Below are 18167 nucleotides of genomic sequence, written 5' to 3' on the forward strand. Positions count from 1 at the left end.
TAATTGCATCCGCACCGTTTAGTCACAAAAGGGATACTCTTAACGACCCGTGTTGTGTGGTCAAAAGAAATCCCTCTTGTGCCATGATGTTTGTCTCATTGTTAATGGTGAACATTCTTGGTTACGGGCATTAACAATGAGACAATTGCCATTTTTTGTGCGTTACAATACATGGTGGTCGACAGTCGCCACATTTATTTTAATTCACTGGGTTTTCATAATTTATATTGTATGTTAGAGCTTCACAGAAAACTTAAAAATTCTTTAAAATTCTCAAATACGCATTTTTATGAAATATTGATTTACAGTGTCGCCCAATAATAAATTGTCAAGGGCCGCATATAGAATTTATTATTTATTTTTAAGTGCAGTGTATTAATGGGTCTATTATTAAAAAAAAAGCATACTATTTATAATGGAAAGCTTGTTTTTTCGATTGACTTTTTGTCTCTCGTGCTGTCTATATATTGGATTGCAACAGTGGGGAAATATGTTCATGTTCAAGGGTTACAAGAACAGTAATACTTAAAATAAAATTATAGAATCAACTCTAGTGTACTAGTTAAAATAAATATTTCCAAATACAGTTGCTCGTAATAAACCTTACTTTTAGGGAAATTAGGCTTACATAAGACAATTTACACTAAGGACATATAATGTTCTAAGCATTCGTTGAATATTATCATAGATAGCGATCGTTCGTATAATGTAAAAGTAAATCGATTTACCTACATTTTTTCTTTTATCGCCTTATTAATTCGATACATACGAATCCGTGTAATATGATATTAATTCTGAATAATTAGGAATCAATGAATTTTTGATTGTTTATTTACGTATATTTATGAAAATAGTTTTCGCATATCACGAGATTAAATCTCTATGCAAATTGCATATGTTTAGAACATTAAAATGTTAATGGAATCGTCGGAGACTGTTACCCCGGGATCATTATGCGGTTTATTTATAAAATTGTAATGCAGAGAATGCAGCGGACGGGTGCAGCTCGAGCAGATTGCACAGATAAAGATGACTGGCAAGGAAACATCACTCTGCAGCTCGTATTATGAATAAACCAACAAACACTTTGCCGTCTGCATACGCACTCATGTGCGAAAATATATTGTCGTAGATTTAATTTTCGGACAATTGGAAACTTAGCAGGGCAGTAGCTGTAAACCCGTTCTTTACTCTTTGAGCGAAAGGGATCGAAGAATGAGAAGAAAACGAGGCTGTTGCAGCGTTACGTAAAAATAAATATGGAGCGGAGCATTTGGAATATTTGGAGAATGGTCTGTGTACGATTTTTCAATCTGCGATTAAAATGTTTGATTAAAAGGGCCGACAGTCTTCGAATTCTGCGTCCGGTGGCAGCGCATTCTGATCGCGTTTCGATTATATAGAAATTCGTTGAAAACCACATATTACAGTGGCTCTCAAACAAAAATGAATGCGACATATTTCAAATCAGATCATTATGAACTAATATATATTCAGTAGTATATTATCGTTTCTTTAACTCAACTCAGCCAAAAATTATAACTGATTCAATAAACATTTACATTCATGAAAATAAATTCATGCACAAAAACCAAGTTCTTGTGTATATTCTACTTTACTAAATACACTCGCATCTAGGGATTCCAATCCCGGGATCCCGGACGATTTTCAATACCCGATGATTCCCGGGATTATAAAACATAATCCCGATTTTTTCGGATTGGTTGATTTATCAAACACAATCGAATTATTATTGACAACATCGTTATATTTCGTGTACAAACTTGCGCGAGTTGCACGTGTCATCTGTGAACCTTTGAGGCTGTGAGTCTGAACGTGCTTTTTCAGCAGCAGGCTGCTTAGGAACCAAAATCAGATCAAGGCTAAATGATAAAACACTTGATGCTTTGATGTTACTTCGTGAGTTTTATTCAAAATAATGTTTTCAATTAATTGTGTCTATGAATGTACATAGTATGTACACACATTGTCAAAAGTTCATTTTTTTCTTCTCAAATAAATATATAAGACCTTCCCTTTTTTATTTTTATTATATTATTTTCTATTTTAAGTCCAAGACTAAAATTATACGTACTTTATACATTGTACGTTATAAAAAACAAATGTAAAAATATATTGTATTATTCATTTTAAATTATTTTTATCGATAAATAACATGAAAATTATCCCGGGACTGGTCCCGGGATCCCGGGATCGACTAATTGCAATACCGAAATCCCGGGATCAAAATTTTGGCCCGGGATTGGAATCCCTACTCGCATCATATCACAGCATACCTTGTAGAAATTTTATGGGAAATAAAAATGGATACTATTTATATTCCCTCATGTACAGATATCTGTATGTAGGAATTATTCAGCAACCAGATCAGAGGAGCATGCTCGAAAGTATTGCGCATTAGATGATTATACAAAGCCCACGATCTCATTAACATACTAATATGGGCTTAATTTAATATATTTTTATACGTTTGTTCTGTAGTATTTTTGGAATAGAACATTGTTTCAGCAAATAAACTACCCGGTAAATTTTTGATACTAACTAAAGTAATTGCTTTTTAAGATATTTTTTATAAACTATGTAGTTTCGTAGATATCGATGACCAATAAACTATAATAACTTATGCCTTATCAAAATTATCTCGAGTGGAAGTAAATTTAGCCACTCTTACTAAGCGAATACAGTACTAATTTATATGATTGTGGCTATTAGATATTAAAGATAAAAATCACTTGATTATGTAATACATGCCAAAATTTAATTATAGTATAGTTTTATAAAAAAAAAAAAATAGAAGCGATTTAATTAACAATTACATTGCTTAATTTACCATATTAAAATGTTTTATTATGCATAAATAAAATTAGATTTAGCCTTTATATATAAGATGTTATTCATAGCTTGTATAATAAACTTTATACTATATATACAATGTATTCTGTAAAAATGGAACATTTATTTCGCTATTTTATTTCATTAATTCGTTGAGATGTGAGCGCCTGTCTACTAGGGAGGTCAGACACGTGCAAATTATGGCGCATTGCTGAAGTTAGTCGTGACAAGAGTCGTTGCAATGGCAGTCTAAGAATGTAGTTTAATATATTTAATTTTGCTCCGGATACTCTAGTTTGTAAGAGTTTTAAGCGCAAGGATAATAAAGTGTAGCATTTAACGCGACGGCTATAATTTTCCTCAACTAACTACTAACGCCTCAATGGTATTATTTGTATCGGCGTAATTTATAGACACCACAGCACAGATTTATTAATATTATAAATAATCGATTTTTAACAACGTCTCCAGACGATGACAGCGCAAAGTTTTGTCATTGAAATGCATCTAACCCGACCGTGACCCGAAAATTTTTCATTTTCCTTCGTTGCACCAACAGAAATTTGACCCCTTACTGTCGCCCAGACAACAAAACGTCATCAACCGCTGTATTCACAATGATATGCACATAATTCACTAATGGAACAGGCGGACGTATAGCTTGTCCGATTCAAATCGATTCTGACTAAGCGCTGTGTTGCAAAATGCACCTAATGCAATTCATAAAATCATATTTTGTTAAGTACTTATTCTCTCGATTATTCCGACTAATTATGGGGAGATGAGGCACAGATGATATTTCAATAATTCTTTTCGTTTCCAAAATGTTTATACTCGGCAATTTATTCAAATAAAATATATTCCTATATTTCATATGTTTTGTCAGTTTTGTTATAAGAAAAGAGTGAGTTGAAAATGGTTCTAAAAAAATCTTTTTTTTTCTTCTTCAGGGGGGGGGGGTTAGCCCTAAGGGTGGTTGATTAGATTTTTTATTAAGTTATTAATTACAATTTTGACTATGGACCATTACGGCGTGACGTTTCTCGCGATGAAGGTGTTCGTGGCGCAGGTGGTGATGGCCGTAGATGATGCTTAGGGTTCTTAGGCTGCGTGCGGTGAGTGTCAGGTGTGATCTTCAGGTCTGTCGGTGAAGGCGCGTGGCTGGTTCTTCCTCAGCCGTCTCGTATCTCGGACCGTCTGCCTTGCGCCGTCTACCATCTCCTCGTCGGAGTCCGGGCTTATATCTTTTAGGGGAATGCACGCTAGCTAATGCACTAAGCGCGATTGTGCATCGATCTCCTAGCCAATCGCTGCAGTGGCTTCTTAGAATTTGAGAAATCGGATGTGTATTTCCGAGAGTGAGTTTTTTGCTTGGCTCCAGACTTTCGAATTCTTCGGAAAGGGTTTGAATTATGGTGATTGATTGCGTCCGTACCGTTTTGTCACAAAAGAGATTCTCTTAACGAGCCGTGTTGTGTGTGGTCAAAAAAAATCCCTCTTGTGCCATGATGTTTGTCTCATTGTTAATGAATGAACGTTTTTGGTCACGGTCATTTACAATGAGACAATCGCCCTTCTAAATGTGCCTATATGTGTGGTAACCACACTTCTAAAAACAGATTTATGTGATTGATGGTTGTGATATGTGAATTATTTACATACTTTTATTTTAATTATTGCACATTTATTATTTATTTAAGTCTATCTTAATAATATTTATTTTCGAAAGACTTATCTATCGTATATTTATTTATTTCTACTCATGTTAAGAGTAATGTATTTTAAATTTAAGTCATAAATGTTTATGTGAATATTATAGAATAAAATATACGTAAATACAGCATAATATTATTGCTCTTTAATATCCTACGTCGATAACACTACTTAGGTAAATCCCCTACAATAAGCATCATTTTATTCTCAGCTTCTGCTTTCTACCGATATGGGCATCGTCATTTTCATATTTCCAAGCTATCTATTTTCAGCAAATAAAATGTATGGATTTGAAAAAAATATAGATTTTTTTTGATACTACTGGTATTTTATTTTGTAAAACCGGTATTGCAATCTTTAGTCGTGATATTGCAGGTCAATCCGTCTCAATTTATGCTCGTCTCTACTGCTATGTTGCGTTTCTTCTGATGTGTTTATTACCGCGACCCTCTCTGTGACCAAGTGTCACATATTTTATAATGCTGGTTCGAGACAGCTTTAGCGATTCCCAGATGAGGATGTTTGCGAGGCAATTGCAGAGCTTCTTGGACACCCCTCTTCCTTGAAATTAGTTCACGCTTTAAGAGAAACTGTCTAGATGGCCACTCCGGCAATCGGTAACCTAGAGTCGAAGAACAATAGTAATGTGCGCCGAGTACAATGTATTATCTAACGCGCGTCATTTTTCACAAAGAATAATTTTTTGGCGGTACTTGTAGTGTGATTTACGCCTCGGGGTGAATGTGCTATCAGGTGCTATTATGAATACTTTTATATATCTATATAATAACTATATTATCCAGAATTATAATTGTCAATGCTTTATTTTATACAATACGGTATTACTGTAATATTATTTCTAAAGTAACTTTATGAGACATAGGTTAAAGTCTAGAAGTACCATTAGGTGGTGAAAAAGGTACTTTTATTAAGATGTAAGAATGAGCATTATTATGAGCCGTAGACATATTGAAACATTTTCATCTACGGATAATCTAAGAGCCGGAAAATACTCTCTGGGATAGTTAAAAGTAAAATCACACCTCTAGATAAATTTAATTAAATTTCTTGGATACTTAGTATACGATTTTCCTTGCGACAAAAAAGCATATTTTTTTCTACAGTCGATAAAGCTTCATGCTTCAGTTCATACTTGAGTCTTGTAAAGTTTTCTCTTTTTCACAAATTGTACTTGGACTTTAGTTTTTTTAAGATCATAGAATCATGTATACCGATAAATATCCTGTAAATAAAAAACAACGGGAACAGTTACTATTATAATAAAAAATATTGAAATAAATGGAATGATATATATGTATATTATATACGGTGACCATTTCCGGATCGGCTGGGCGACTGCCCGTCTGCTCCCGACGATAAACTTTGATGAATAATAAGAACCAAAGACCTACATCTGGTGGCCAGACGAAGCCATGAATATGCATGACTCTGCGCACAAACACACACCTAGTCGAGACCGAGGGACCTGAATAATTTCCACAGGACCGGTCGTCTTCCGACGGGACCGACCTTCCCGGGGTCGACGCTTACCGAGAGATGAGGACGAAAGAGTGCGAGCAAGAACACTAAAAACAAAAAGAAAAAAAAACACATTCAAATTCCGCCACGCATTTGCTGGCTGGCTTCGACCAGGCTACGGCTGGTCACTTCCACTCAAAATATTCGGGAAATCGTAAAATGTGTCATTTACATAACCCTTCTATATCTCTAGCGTAGGCGATAACTTTACTGGCGTATAATATAATATATCCGAATTGCGTAACATTTTTAGCAATTTAATTTAAAGCTATCATTGTAATAACAATGGCTTACTAAAGTAATTCTCCAAGAAAAAACTTTTTTAGATATCGTCGAATTTTTAGCACTTTTGGTTTGACAAAATATATTTTTATTATTATTGTTTTGAAAAACGCTGATGAAAATGTCTGAAATATCATGTCTGAAAATTTCATGTCATGAATTTTATATGATAAAGCAATAGTAAATCGCATAATCATAATTTAGATTTTTAACTTGATATGCAACCAATTGCAAATCACTTCCATTTTCTGGGCTGCAAAGATATTGTAGATTAGGTTTTGCTAAAGAAAATCCGCCTCATCAAAAACGTTTTAGGTAGTAACTGTATTTTTTATCAAGGAGTAAGAAATGGTGTTTGAGTAATCGTATTTTTAGGGTAAGGTAAAAGCATGTTGCATTACAAATTAGGACAAACTGAAAATGCAATAATTTGCTCTCGATTTTTGAGAGCCTTCAGCTGCTATAAAATGTGGTTTCAAGCAATTCAAATATATACGAATTTATATAGCTATTCAAAACAAAGTAGACATGTCTAAAATTGATTTTAGATTTTAGGCATGCCTAGGGAATTTTTACGCGGAATGATTAACAATGTCCGGCGAGACAGCAGACTGACCCTATATAGACTGGCGGAATTATAAAAAAAATCAGTCACATTATATTACTGCCAACGCAATACTAACATTAATCTGTCGATACTTGGTCATAATAATTTATTCATAAACTTCTCAAGGTTTACTTCGTTGCTCTGATTTTAATAGATACTAGAAAAGTAAATTAATTTCCAAATAAACAAAACTTTATTTTTATTATAGAAAGATTAGCAATAGCACCGATTTGGATGCGTCACTTAAATATAATAGTTCAACTCCTTTGTTATTATATAGGCACTCTATACATTTTATATAAATATTAAAAATGTATACTTATATTACATTGTATATATATGAAAAAAAAAATACTACCGATTCATATTTCCTAATAAATTATTGCAAATTATGATGTAATATGAATATCTGGTGTCATATTAACGCGTAAACATGGGAAAACACTCATCCAAGCCGCTTATTTGAATTTTGTGCTGCCCAGGAAGAACTGTTTTTTGCACCTTACCAACACATGCGTTCCTAAATATTAATAAAAGTACAATTTGCAAGAACGGAAGTAATATAATATATACATAGTGTTTAATAAGATATCGGATGCTTACAGCTTGTGGGTGATTTGTGATTTGGCATAATAATCACATGAACTGTTTTGAAATGTATTGTTATGACCTCCGCACAGAACCATAATTTAATGATTCCACCCCCGTGTTTGACCGCATACATGCTGCATATACCCAGCATCAGTGGACACAAAAAAATCATAAGAAATGACGTCAATACGAATTAAAAGTTTTTACTAAATAGACGTCAGTCAACTTGGTAACAGTTTATTTGATAAATGTATATAAATTACCAAATGTAGATGTCGCTATCAAGCGTTGGAGTTGAAATGGCAGGTCTTGAAAGTCGGAGAGTCTTCGCTGGCATGTCGAGTTGAATTATTGTTAGCTGTGATTTTTTGGAGAAGCTGGGATCTGTCTTGATGTGTTTTCTGTTCATACAGTGTCTTGCCACCACTTCTAATGCATACTTGAGCAAAACAGGAAGTCATTTTTTTCACAATGTACCCGAGTAACGCTCCAAAATTAATGATCCTTTATACGCCTTCATTTTGTTTTGAAATGCGAGATAACAAGACGCTTCTTAACAAAAAAAAATGCTTTTACGCCTACAAAAAGTATTTATAAATATAATGCTTATTAGCCGTGTCTACTATGATCGAAATTCATGAAATTCGTTCGTTGAACGAAGCAAAATGTTGAATAGTTCCGCTCTTTATTATCATTAAACGCTTATCTCATAAGCAGATGTGCATCGCAAATTTTTGTAAAGTTCGCTTCTTCTTAACATAAAAATGGTTTTACACAAAAAGTGTGAATAGAATGTTTTTTGGTTGTATCTGCGATGACCGAAATACGTAGAATTTTTATGTTGGAAAGGCTCATTTTTTATTATTATTTTATTGTGAAGTAATAGGTTATTTGTATTTGTTGTTTCAAGGCACAAATATTTTATTACAAAATAATCGCCGATACGAGTCCAATCTTTATGTATATAAAATTCGTTTCAAATATTGTTAGCTATTATATATATATACAGTAAAATCGATACAATTAGGTATTTAAAATGTTTCATCAATTTTGCTGAATTAACTGAATCGCAGCTGATTTTAATTCTAGTAATTTGAAAGAGCTGAAATACCGTCCCTGAAGAATGTGATAATAATTATAGCGTTTTCCTTTTGACGTCCTCACTGATCGTACAGCATATTTTATGAAATTCAAAAAGTTTAACGAATTAATATTCAATTAAAATAATTATTTTGTAATTAAATAATATTTTACAGGCAATAAATTAAATTGTGCACTTATTTATTAAATAAAAAAATATCTGTAAAGACTGAAAAAGAATACTTAATCCATTTTTTATTCAATATTCGAATAGTTAAAAACTACGAATAATTTAGAACCTCAGTTAAAATACTATCGACAAATAAATCGTTACTGTTGAGTAAAAGAAGCGTATAAAAATGTATTGCTTCGTTCGGTTCATGAATTTTTAAGTGTCACACTGTTTTTAAGTGGTCCCTAGAACTGTTTAATTACTAACTTTTTGTGTCTGGTTCTGATACCACAGTTGATAACGTCTGCAGTTGGTCGTTATCAATCAGAAAAGTCCGCGACTTTCTTTGTCCTAAAGATTTTTATGAAAGCACCATTGAACCATAAGTTTTTTTAAATTATCTACACCAACATCATTATTTAGTTAAGGAGTTCTGCTTTTTTGAGCACATGCAAAAAGCTTCTTTTTATTCTTATTGAGATTTTTTATTAAAATATGGACCAAAAATTCACTTTAAAATTATGCGAACACAATATAATGATATTTTCATTAAAAAATGCAATTAAAAGTGTACTAAGCTTTCACGGATAGAATAAATAAATATACATATATATGTGTATTTCATTCTAATACTTATATTTTTTATAGGTATCAATAAATAAATATAGGTGTACCTAAAAATATTTCCTGGTCTAATTGCCAATGATTCATAAGCGTTAATTAATTTAATCGTTTAAAATTCTATCCACTCGTCCAGATGGGACGTCGATAGTTGTACGCTGCGGAAGCAGGATCTCTCAGCTCTATGAATGGAATTTTAATGTTGTTCTGATTTTGGCAGCCGGGGCGACGTGCGACACGGTGCGCTGCAAGCCTCACCAGGAGTGTCTGAGCGACCCTCAGACGGGGGCGCCGAGATGCGTCACGTGCAGAGCGCGCTGTCCCAGGGCGCCGCGCCCTCGGAGGGCCCTGTGCGCTACCAACAACCGTACCTATGTCTCATGGTGTCACATGGTGCGGGACTCTTGTGTTACGGGATTCATCATCGACACTAGGCATGCGGGCGCTTGCGGATCAGGTACATTTAAATTACTTCGTATTTTAGTGAATTTTTGTCTTATATAAACGTGTCAATTGTGAACAGCACTTAGTGGTTTGGTAGCAGCAGCTCGTAATCAGTGACGTCCCTAGGCTATGTGCCGCCTAAAAATAGCGCTTGTACTATTTTTTGAAGTAATATTTTTTAAATTACATTACATATTATATGTGTAAATTGTTGACAAAGATCCTTACGAGACATATTCTGTACAAATATGATCCAAATAATTACGTAAAAGATGTCTATTACAATAACTATACAACAGTAAAAATAATATCAATTTAAAATACACTTACAGGATATAAGTATCGACTCTTAATATTTACGTAAATATTATAAATATTTATTTTATTACTTTGAAAAATATAGTTTTAATTACACTAAAATTAAAGTTATTATCACCATTGAATATGTATGAAAGGTTAAGGTATATATTAATATTATAAATAAATGTCATTTAAATTTAGAATATACTTTAAATTTAACTTTTCTTGTTTTTATCTCTTGCATTTTTAATCTTTCTTCAGTCATTCGAGACTTTAAATGGTTTTTAATGAGGTTTAGTTTTGAAAAACTTCTCTCAAGACTGGCTACAGATAAAGGAAGTTTCAGAATTATTCGAATTGCAGTCACATGCGTTACGATATATCTCAATAAATTCTAATCGTTAATTGTTAATTTTAGGACTTCTTATGGTGAAGAATGTGGCTTAACCAATCTCCAGAGTAATTTCAATTCTTCACAGAGTTCAATGGCATCAATATCCGACGATTCATTATCGGTGAGCTTGCTCTTTATTTTTTACAATTTTTCATCATCCATCAATGCATCTGGCGAAACATTTATTAAGCCATTGATGGTATTAAAATATTTAAATTTAGATTCATGATATTTCAGGTTATCAAATCTAGCTTCAATTGCGTTGATTGTCTACTAAACAATTAAAGAATTCAACTTGAATCGAATTGCTTCTTTACTATTCGCCAACTGTGATCAACTTCTTTAGGAAATAATGCAGATATTTCACGAGCTGCAATTTTCCTTAGTTTGAATACATTTTCTTTATAACCTCGGAAAATTTCCTAAAACTTTCATTTGATTAGGTACAAAATATTTCTCTCAAAGGAAAATAAGCGGAAGAAGAAGTACGCTCGCATATTGCAACATAGTTTGTTTGCACTTTATTACACTGTTTTAAAAATATGCTTTACCTGTATTACTATGGATTTCTGATATAAAAAAGCTGACTAAAGTATATTCAAACCAAATTTTGGTCAATAGTAGGGCGCAAAAACAATTATTACTTCTCAGAAGTCAAAAATTCACGTCAAACGTACTTAATACGTGTCGGAGCTGTCGCAGTGGGAATGCTCGTTGCCGAGCGTTCTTGATTTTGACGTGAATTTTTGAATTCTGAAAAGGGATAATATATTAAATAGAAAATACAAAAGTTCGTATTTTAATGTATACCTGAAGATCAAATCGATTGTTTTAAACAAGTCTTATTTTTAAAGATCTTAAATGTATTCGCTTGTATTAAATTAATTGATGATGATCAATTAAAATTATTTATATAATATATTTTTGATAACACTTCTTCAATGTTCATTATTGAAAATTGTGACTCGGATTTTTTTATGAATCTTCTCAACAACTTTTAGTGATGGGCCTGCATCCCTTTTTACTTAGTTTCTATCTTTGTGCATTATCGCTTTCTTCTGCGATGAACTTATGTTTAAATTAGTTAATAATTATCTTCGTGTATGGCTGACAGTTGTTTTCGAATACCAATTTCTTATAATAATGTAGGAATTAATTAAGAGTAACTAATTTTCAATCACACATTGAGACAAATCTAACGACTGATAAATCCAGACATATCATAAAGGTGTTAGCTTTCCATTAAATTACCTTTTCTTTAAGCAGTTGATAGTTTTATAGCACAAGTTAATAAAACTCGTCGTATAATAATTTGAAGAACCTGAAAAATACATTTTCACATAGCTGTTTTTAGTGTTAAAAAATATTTAATTCTAATGCGTAATGCCTTAAAAACAGTGTAATTCGGTATTCAAAGCTCCAATGCCAGATTTTCTTTACAGCGTGGAAGTTGCACTGCTAGTTAATGCACTTGGAACCAGATACGTCTATATTTTAACATTATGTGTAGTTTAAACATATCGCATCTCACAAAAAACAAGAATTGACTCTTTTTTGAGCTCCTCATTAGTTGATAAAAAACATCGGCCTATTTTTGGATTTAAAAATACAACTTGAGTGGAATCGAGCTTCCTTTTTTGAAATAGGCAATTTTTTTCTACAGATGAATTAGCTCATTGATAATATTTTAAAATTATTATTCTTTTGTTTCAGTCAATTTGGGTAATCTAAATTCGATTGCGCACGACGAAGACAAAGAAGACGACGAATCGAACACTTCATCGTAGTCTGACAATTTACAACTTTGTTACGTTTATGAAGAATTTCGTTGATATATATGTATGTACCACTATACAAAAATGTCGACCATCTATATTGACATAAACAACAACGATGTTAAATATATGTATTTAACTATTATAAAACCAAAAACGTCGCTGTTGAACGCAAATGCAAATCTCTCCATGATGATTATATTACGATTTGTTCCTATGAATATCTCATCTTTTTTGTGCAAATATATGTTTTAGCTTTAGTTATTTATTATATATTTAATATACATACGTACGTACATAACAATAACTATGCATAGAGTTTTGACCGTTACGTCTTCGAGCTATTTTTATTTCGTCAATTAATATCGATATTGAAATAAAAATAACGAGTTTTGTGTAGGATTAATCGAGTTCAATTTTATAGATCGTGTTATTTAATTTTAAGAAATTTAATTAAATCTATGAACTGTATGAGAACTTGGTTTGCAGCTCCTTGATCTTGACTGAAAGGACCGTTTACGATTAAGTTTGACAGTGACACAATTGAATGTTATTGAAATATATATATTATAAAATAATATTTGCATATTTAAAAATTAATCGCAAACTTTTAGTCATCGTTGATAATTTGAGAAATTATTGTTGTATTAATAATTTATTAATTATAAGCATCCATTTTAGGCATAAGAGAATATTTTGTAAATAAAATTTATAAGCGTAACGACGTTTTCGATATGTGTTGAATATATTGAATTAATATTGATCTATATGTATAGTTTGTATATACACACTGAAAAATATATATATAATTATATAATAGAGAGTAAAGTCTTAAGTCACTTTTGAAGTCGATCAGAAAATATAATTTAAGCGTTAAGGTTTATAAAATAAAACGTTTCGAACGAAAATGGGTACGTAATTATTTTTTATAGAATATAGATGCTGTCCAAAAAAATCGAACGATAATTATATTATAAATTTATACTTCTGCAGTAAAATCAAACCACTTAAAATAAGTTTAATTTCAACAGACATTATAAAGCACACCTAAAATATTTGGAAAGTGAACATACATGTTACTCATCTTTTGAATGAACAGAAATATATTGCGCTATAAATGTATACAATATATAAGACATTACAAAAACAAGTAACTGTCATTTTTTATTAAAATAAATTTAATACCTACTAAAGTTTCGTACGAACCAGTGAATATGTTAAAATACTCAGCATATTTTTGACATAAATGTACTTGTCATTTGACTTATGGTTTCGCCTGTTTTTTTTTCGAAAACAACTAATGAGCAAATTTGCATAAATAATTGCACGTTTTATTAAGAGTTTTAAACGTTAAAATACACGTTACCTAGCAGGTTTTTACCAAAATATATATGAATTCAATGCCTCTCTATATACTACATTGCGAGTCATAAATAAAAGCAATAAAATTAAAAAATGTAATATAATTAACGTTCATGTAATATCGGAATATAAAATATCGTTCAGTTTTTTTGGATATCCTGTATTTTTAATCGCACTAAAACATTGTTAACATTTGCGAGTTTAGTCGAAAGTTGCTTTCAGATTATGTGTTTATGTTCAGTCAAGTAAAAAAACATACTTTAAGATTAGCTTTGATTATTTTCATTTAATTTCTCAAAATATTAACTTTCGAAATGCATAAAGAAATTAGTTATTTATTTTTAAACATACCACAGATAGTATATTTTACATACATTCCAATGTGTATAATGTATTTTACTTAATACATGTAACGTACACTAAAATCTAAAATTAATTAATAATTGTGACTAAATTTACAATGAAAAAAAATTAATATAAAAAAAACGTATTGACTCTATTGTGCCCAGATGAAGAAAATAAAACGTTTTTTAAAAAATCTATTTAAATATATAATACATATACTATATATATATTGAAACAAATATTTTTACGGGTCCATTTAATTACTAATTATTTCATTATTATTTTATGATTAATAATATATTTATGTTTATTTTTTATGATCATTATTATGTATACTAAGTTATTCCAAAAATATATATTATATATTTGTAGAAAGTCTGTTATGTGTAATACTATAAAATGAAAATATATAAATATGTACATTATGTATGTAAATTAAATAATGTATGTGTTTATGTATCTGCATAGTTTTAGGTTATTATTGCTTGTTGTGGACGAAAATGTTATAGTATATAAATATAAAATGCAGTGGACTGATTTTTTTTAAATTTAGCTATATAATGTAGTGTAATTATTTTTTGTATATTTATTTGCCTCGATGCAATGGCTATTTATAGTAAACTAGCTATTTATATGTGAAAATATTTTGATTTTAAATATTATTTACAGTTTAACAACACTCGCGCTTTATCACCTCCATTAACAATGTATTTGATGCTTTAGTAGGCTTTTTGAACTTAAATTTCACATGACAGACGATAAATTAAATTCGAAGAAATTATTTTATATTTATTTATAAAAGGATTTCTTCAAACTGGAAGTTATTAAATAATATCATAAATATTTATACTTTATTTTTCATCTCTATATATTTTTAATTTATTGTATTTTTATCACATTTCAGAGACAGTATTCTTATAGAAAATCAAATGCCTATAATATATCAGTAATTAGATATGCTTTTATTTATTGATCATATAAAACTTAATGTCTCTGAAATGTTAATACAAACAAATTGTACTCAAAAAAGCCAATAGTGTAAATTTGTATATTCAACAATAAAATAGTGAAATTTATGTAAAATGTATTTAATATTATATGTATTTCAAATCGTCTTCTCATTGAATAACTAATAAATTTGAAATTTGTCTTCCTTGAATTATTAAATATTTAACAATAATAGCATGAAATTGTGAAAAATAAAAAAAAATAAAGATATTAATGCGTCATTTTCTTTCTTTTCCACTGACAATATATAATAAGAAAGTGTAAAAATAAAAAGCAACGATTTATTAAAAATTATTGTTTTAATGCACTAGACTGGTTATCAACAATTATTATATATTACTTATAATTTATTTAGAAATATTTTATACATTATAATCAATAAGCGTATATAGTGCTTTTTCAATGAAGAAATATAATCATAAATTTCAATGTTCAATTTTATTTCTTCACGCGCAATTTTACATTTTTTGATATTACTTAGCCTACTCGTAAAAAATATTAATATATATATAATATATGTAGTTGTATAACACTTTATTCATAATTATTTTCGTGTATATATACATACATATATAATTTATTAACAATATCAACAATATTGCATTTTAGATTACATACAAAACTGTCAAATCTGAAAATATACTCAAAAAATTATTACCTTTTTTTATATTTTGTATATATGTTAACGATAAAATCTTCCCAATTAACCATTTTATCAAAAGCTAAAAAGTAGGAATCTAAAATTGTATGTCAAATTTTTATTTAACAGTATTTTAAATTTATATTACAATTTGAACATTTAAACTATTTTACACAAAATTGAAAATGAATGTCAATTATTTAATAATAAAAAAAAACTATAATATTGAACAAGAAATTATTTTATGAAACAGGAATAGATAGATTTTGTTTTAGAAAAGTGGAAGAAAATTCGATCCTATCAATTACATAAGTACTTTTTGTATTTAAGGATTGTACTAAAGAGTTAAAGGCATGTATAGCTATTTATCGCTGATTTTAAAGATTTCGCTAAATTTTGATTATTAGATCTAAGATAATTCAAATTATGAATGGGAAGGAATTTTTAAATTGGGTCTTCTAAGCTTAGACATTATTTTTATCGAATAGTAATCCAGATAATATGAATCTTGTGATGAAATTAAACGTGATATGTTATAAATAGGGCACAATCCGAATTAAAAAATTAACATGTGACATTACAAATGTAGAAAAACTCTTGTCAGTCGTCTGCTGATATGTAACATGACAATATTTTGGCAACAGCGTTATAATTTTATGTTAAATTTAAAAAGAACAGTATTTTAAAAAATGTATTATTAGTAAAAAAAAAAGAGAATGCTAATTGTACTTCTAAATTTTAGTATCTTATATAAAATTTATATAAAAATAATTTTCTTTATATTGTGTATATCGCAACACGTAAAATGCACGCTTTGGAATGTCGCTAGTAATACGTTAATTTTTAAAGCTGCACGTTTACCAAAAATTAGTGGAAATCATTATTTCGAAATGCTAAAAAAAAGCTTAACAAATTTAATTCAATAATATTGCGAATTGTGGAATGCGATTATTTTAATTTTGGCAAACATGCAACTGTTTGGCAACTTCCGTAAAACCAAGTAATGATTTTAAACCTATTTTCATTGATCGTAATAATCTATACATCTAAAAATGAAAATAATTTTAAGCGAATTATAATGCAATTGCAAATATGATTTTATTTCAATACTAGTTTGTGAGATAATAGTAATAAGGGGAAACGAGAAATCTTAATTACAAATAGGTTTTGGGAAATATCATTTTAGTCACTATACTTATTCTTTGAAAAAAGCACTAAAAACATATGTAATTTCATTGCATTTATTTAGAAGAATCTTTTAGTGCAAAAAGTATTTACACAATTAAAAATACAATATATTTCATTAATATATTGATTATCCATCACTTCATTACAAATCTAGATAATAATTTTGACTGAAACGATTCCAGAGAAACAGCCACAGTCAGTACAAAATCATTCGACGATTTTCCTAGTCATGCAATTAACATAATCACACGCATGCACACTTTAGGCAATGTTAAAACAGGTCTTTTTGTATGTAACATAATCACAAAACATAAATAATACATACAAAATTCAATTTTAAAAATCACAGCGACATAACTAACATAGCAGTGTTAAAACAATCTCATTACATATTTTCGATAATCTCATTTAAATACCGTCAAAGATTTTTCATCATAAGATATAAAAGAAATGTAACTTCTACAGAATAAAATCTAGATTAATCTTTGTATTCATCGACGATAAAAATTTTCAACATAATTTTGTAATTACTAAATAATATTGTATTATAATATAAATTTCGATGTTCAATCAAAGCGTTCGTATCACACACACTTTGACTTGGTATAATCACACACCGGTCCTTTGTAAAAGTATCCATAAAACGTTACACGCCACCGTCGATGAGTATTATTATATACATCATAGTCATAGTGCACTTCAACTTCACCTCAACTGTGATTCGGCAAATGTATTATCTTTCTGGCTACCGTCAACTTTGATGTCGTTTGATTGATGTAATTTAGCTTTGAGACGGTTCTTCAGCGGACAGATAAACTCCCACCCGTCATCACCCATACTTTTAAACAACTGTAAGAAAATTAATTGTATATAATAATCAATTGATAAAATTGTAAACGAAAAATTATAGAAAATTTGTTTTTCAGACTTGCTCATCAAGTTCATATAATTTAAAGAAAATATATAATTAAAAACTGTACCGCTGTCTCCCAAGATTGATTATTGGCTTCTCTCTGTTTAACAGCCTCTCGTTGCGTCTGTTCCACCAGGCACTTAGCACGCGTGGCTCCGTCTATATCATCAGATCTCAAACCGACAGTTACGTCTCTCCACACCTTCCGTGATTCGTTCTGAGATTGTGCTCCAATAGCCCGCACTAATTTTTTCTGCGCTTTCATTCTACTCGCATCAAATAAAACTTCAGTTCGCTAAATATAACACAAGCAATATAAATTAAGCATTTCTTTGAGTAA

The 18167-nt window shown here is 30.2% G+C and overlaps 2 protein-coding genes across 6 annotated transcripts in view; one reads left to right on the plus strand and one right to left on the minus strand.

Annotated features, from left to right (window-relative positions):
* Fs (Follistatin) overlaps window positions 1–12631 on the plus strand; it is a 91280-nt gene extending 78649 nt beyond the window's left edge. For 2 of the 3 annotated variants that reach the window (XM_088196620.1, XM_088196619.1), the window contains exons 6-7: window positions 9679–9915; window positions 12310–12631. In XM_088196620.1, coding sequence (XP_088052746.1) covers window positions 9679–9915; window positions 12310–12383 — 311 coding nt within the window. In that variant the 3' untranslated portion in view covers window positions 12384–12631. Of the gene's footprint in view, window positions 1–9678; window positions 9916–10620; window positions 10718–12309 lie in introns of all 3 variants that reach the window. The other variant, XR_015811273.1, reaches the window with a different exon arrangement.
* Window positions 12632–16951: 4320 nt separating this feature from the next.
* Window positions 16952–18167, minus strand: part of LOC148229714 (oxysterol-binding protein-related protein 9) — a 41469-nt gene continuing 40253 nt past the window's right edge. For all 3 annotated transcript variants that reach the window (XM_088196616.1, XM_088196615.1, XM_088196617.1), the window contains 2 exons: window positions 17895–18122; window positions 16952–17763 (listed from right to left, as the gene is read on the minus strand). In XM_088196616.1, coding sequence (XP_088052742.1) covers window positions 17620–17763; window positions 17895–18122 — 372 coding nt within the window. In that variant the 3' untranslated portion in view covers window positions 16952–17619. The remainder of the gene's footprint in view (window positions 17764–17894; window positions 18123–18167) is intronic.

Source organism: Plectrocnemia conspersa, unplaced genomic scaffold (genome assembly GCF_051122295.1).
Source record: "Plectrocnemia conspersa isolate PC_06_02 unplaced genomic scaffold, ASM5112229v1 ptg000011l, whole genome shotgun sequence".
In the NCBI taxonomy this organism is placed as follows: Eukaryota; Metazoa; Arthropoda; class Insecta; order Trichoptera; family Polycentropodidae; genus Plectrocnemia; species Plectrocnemia conspersa.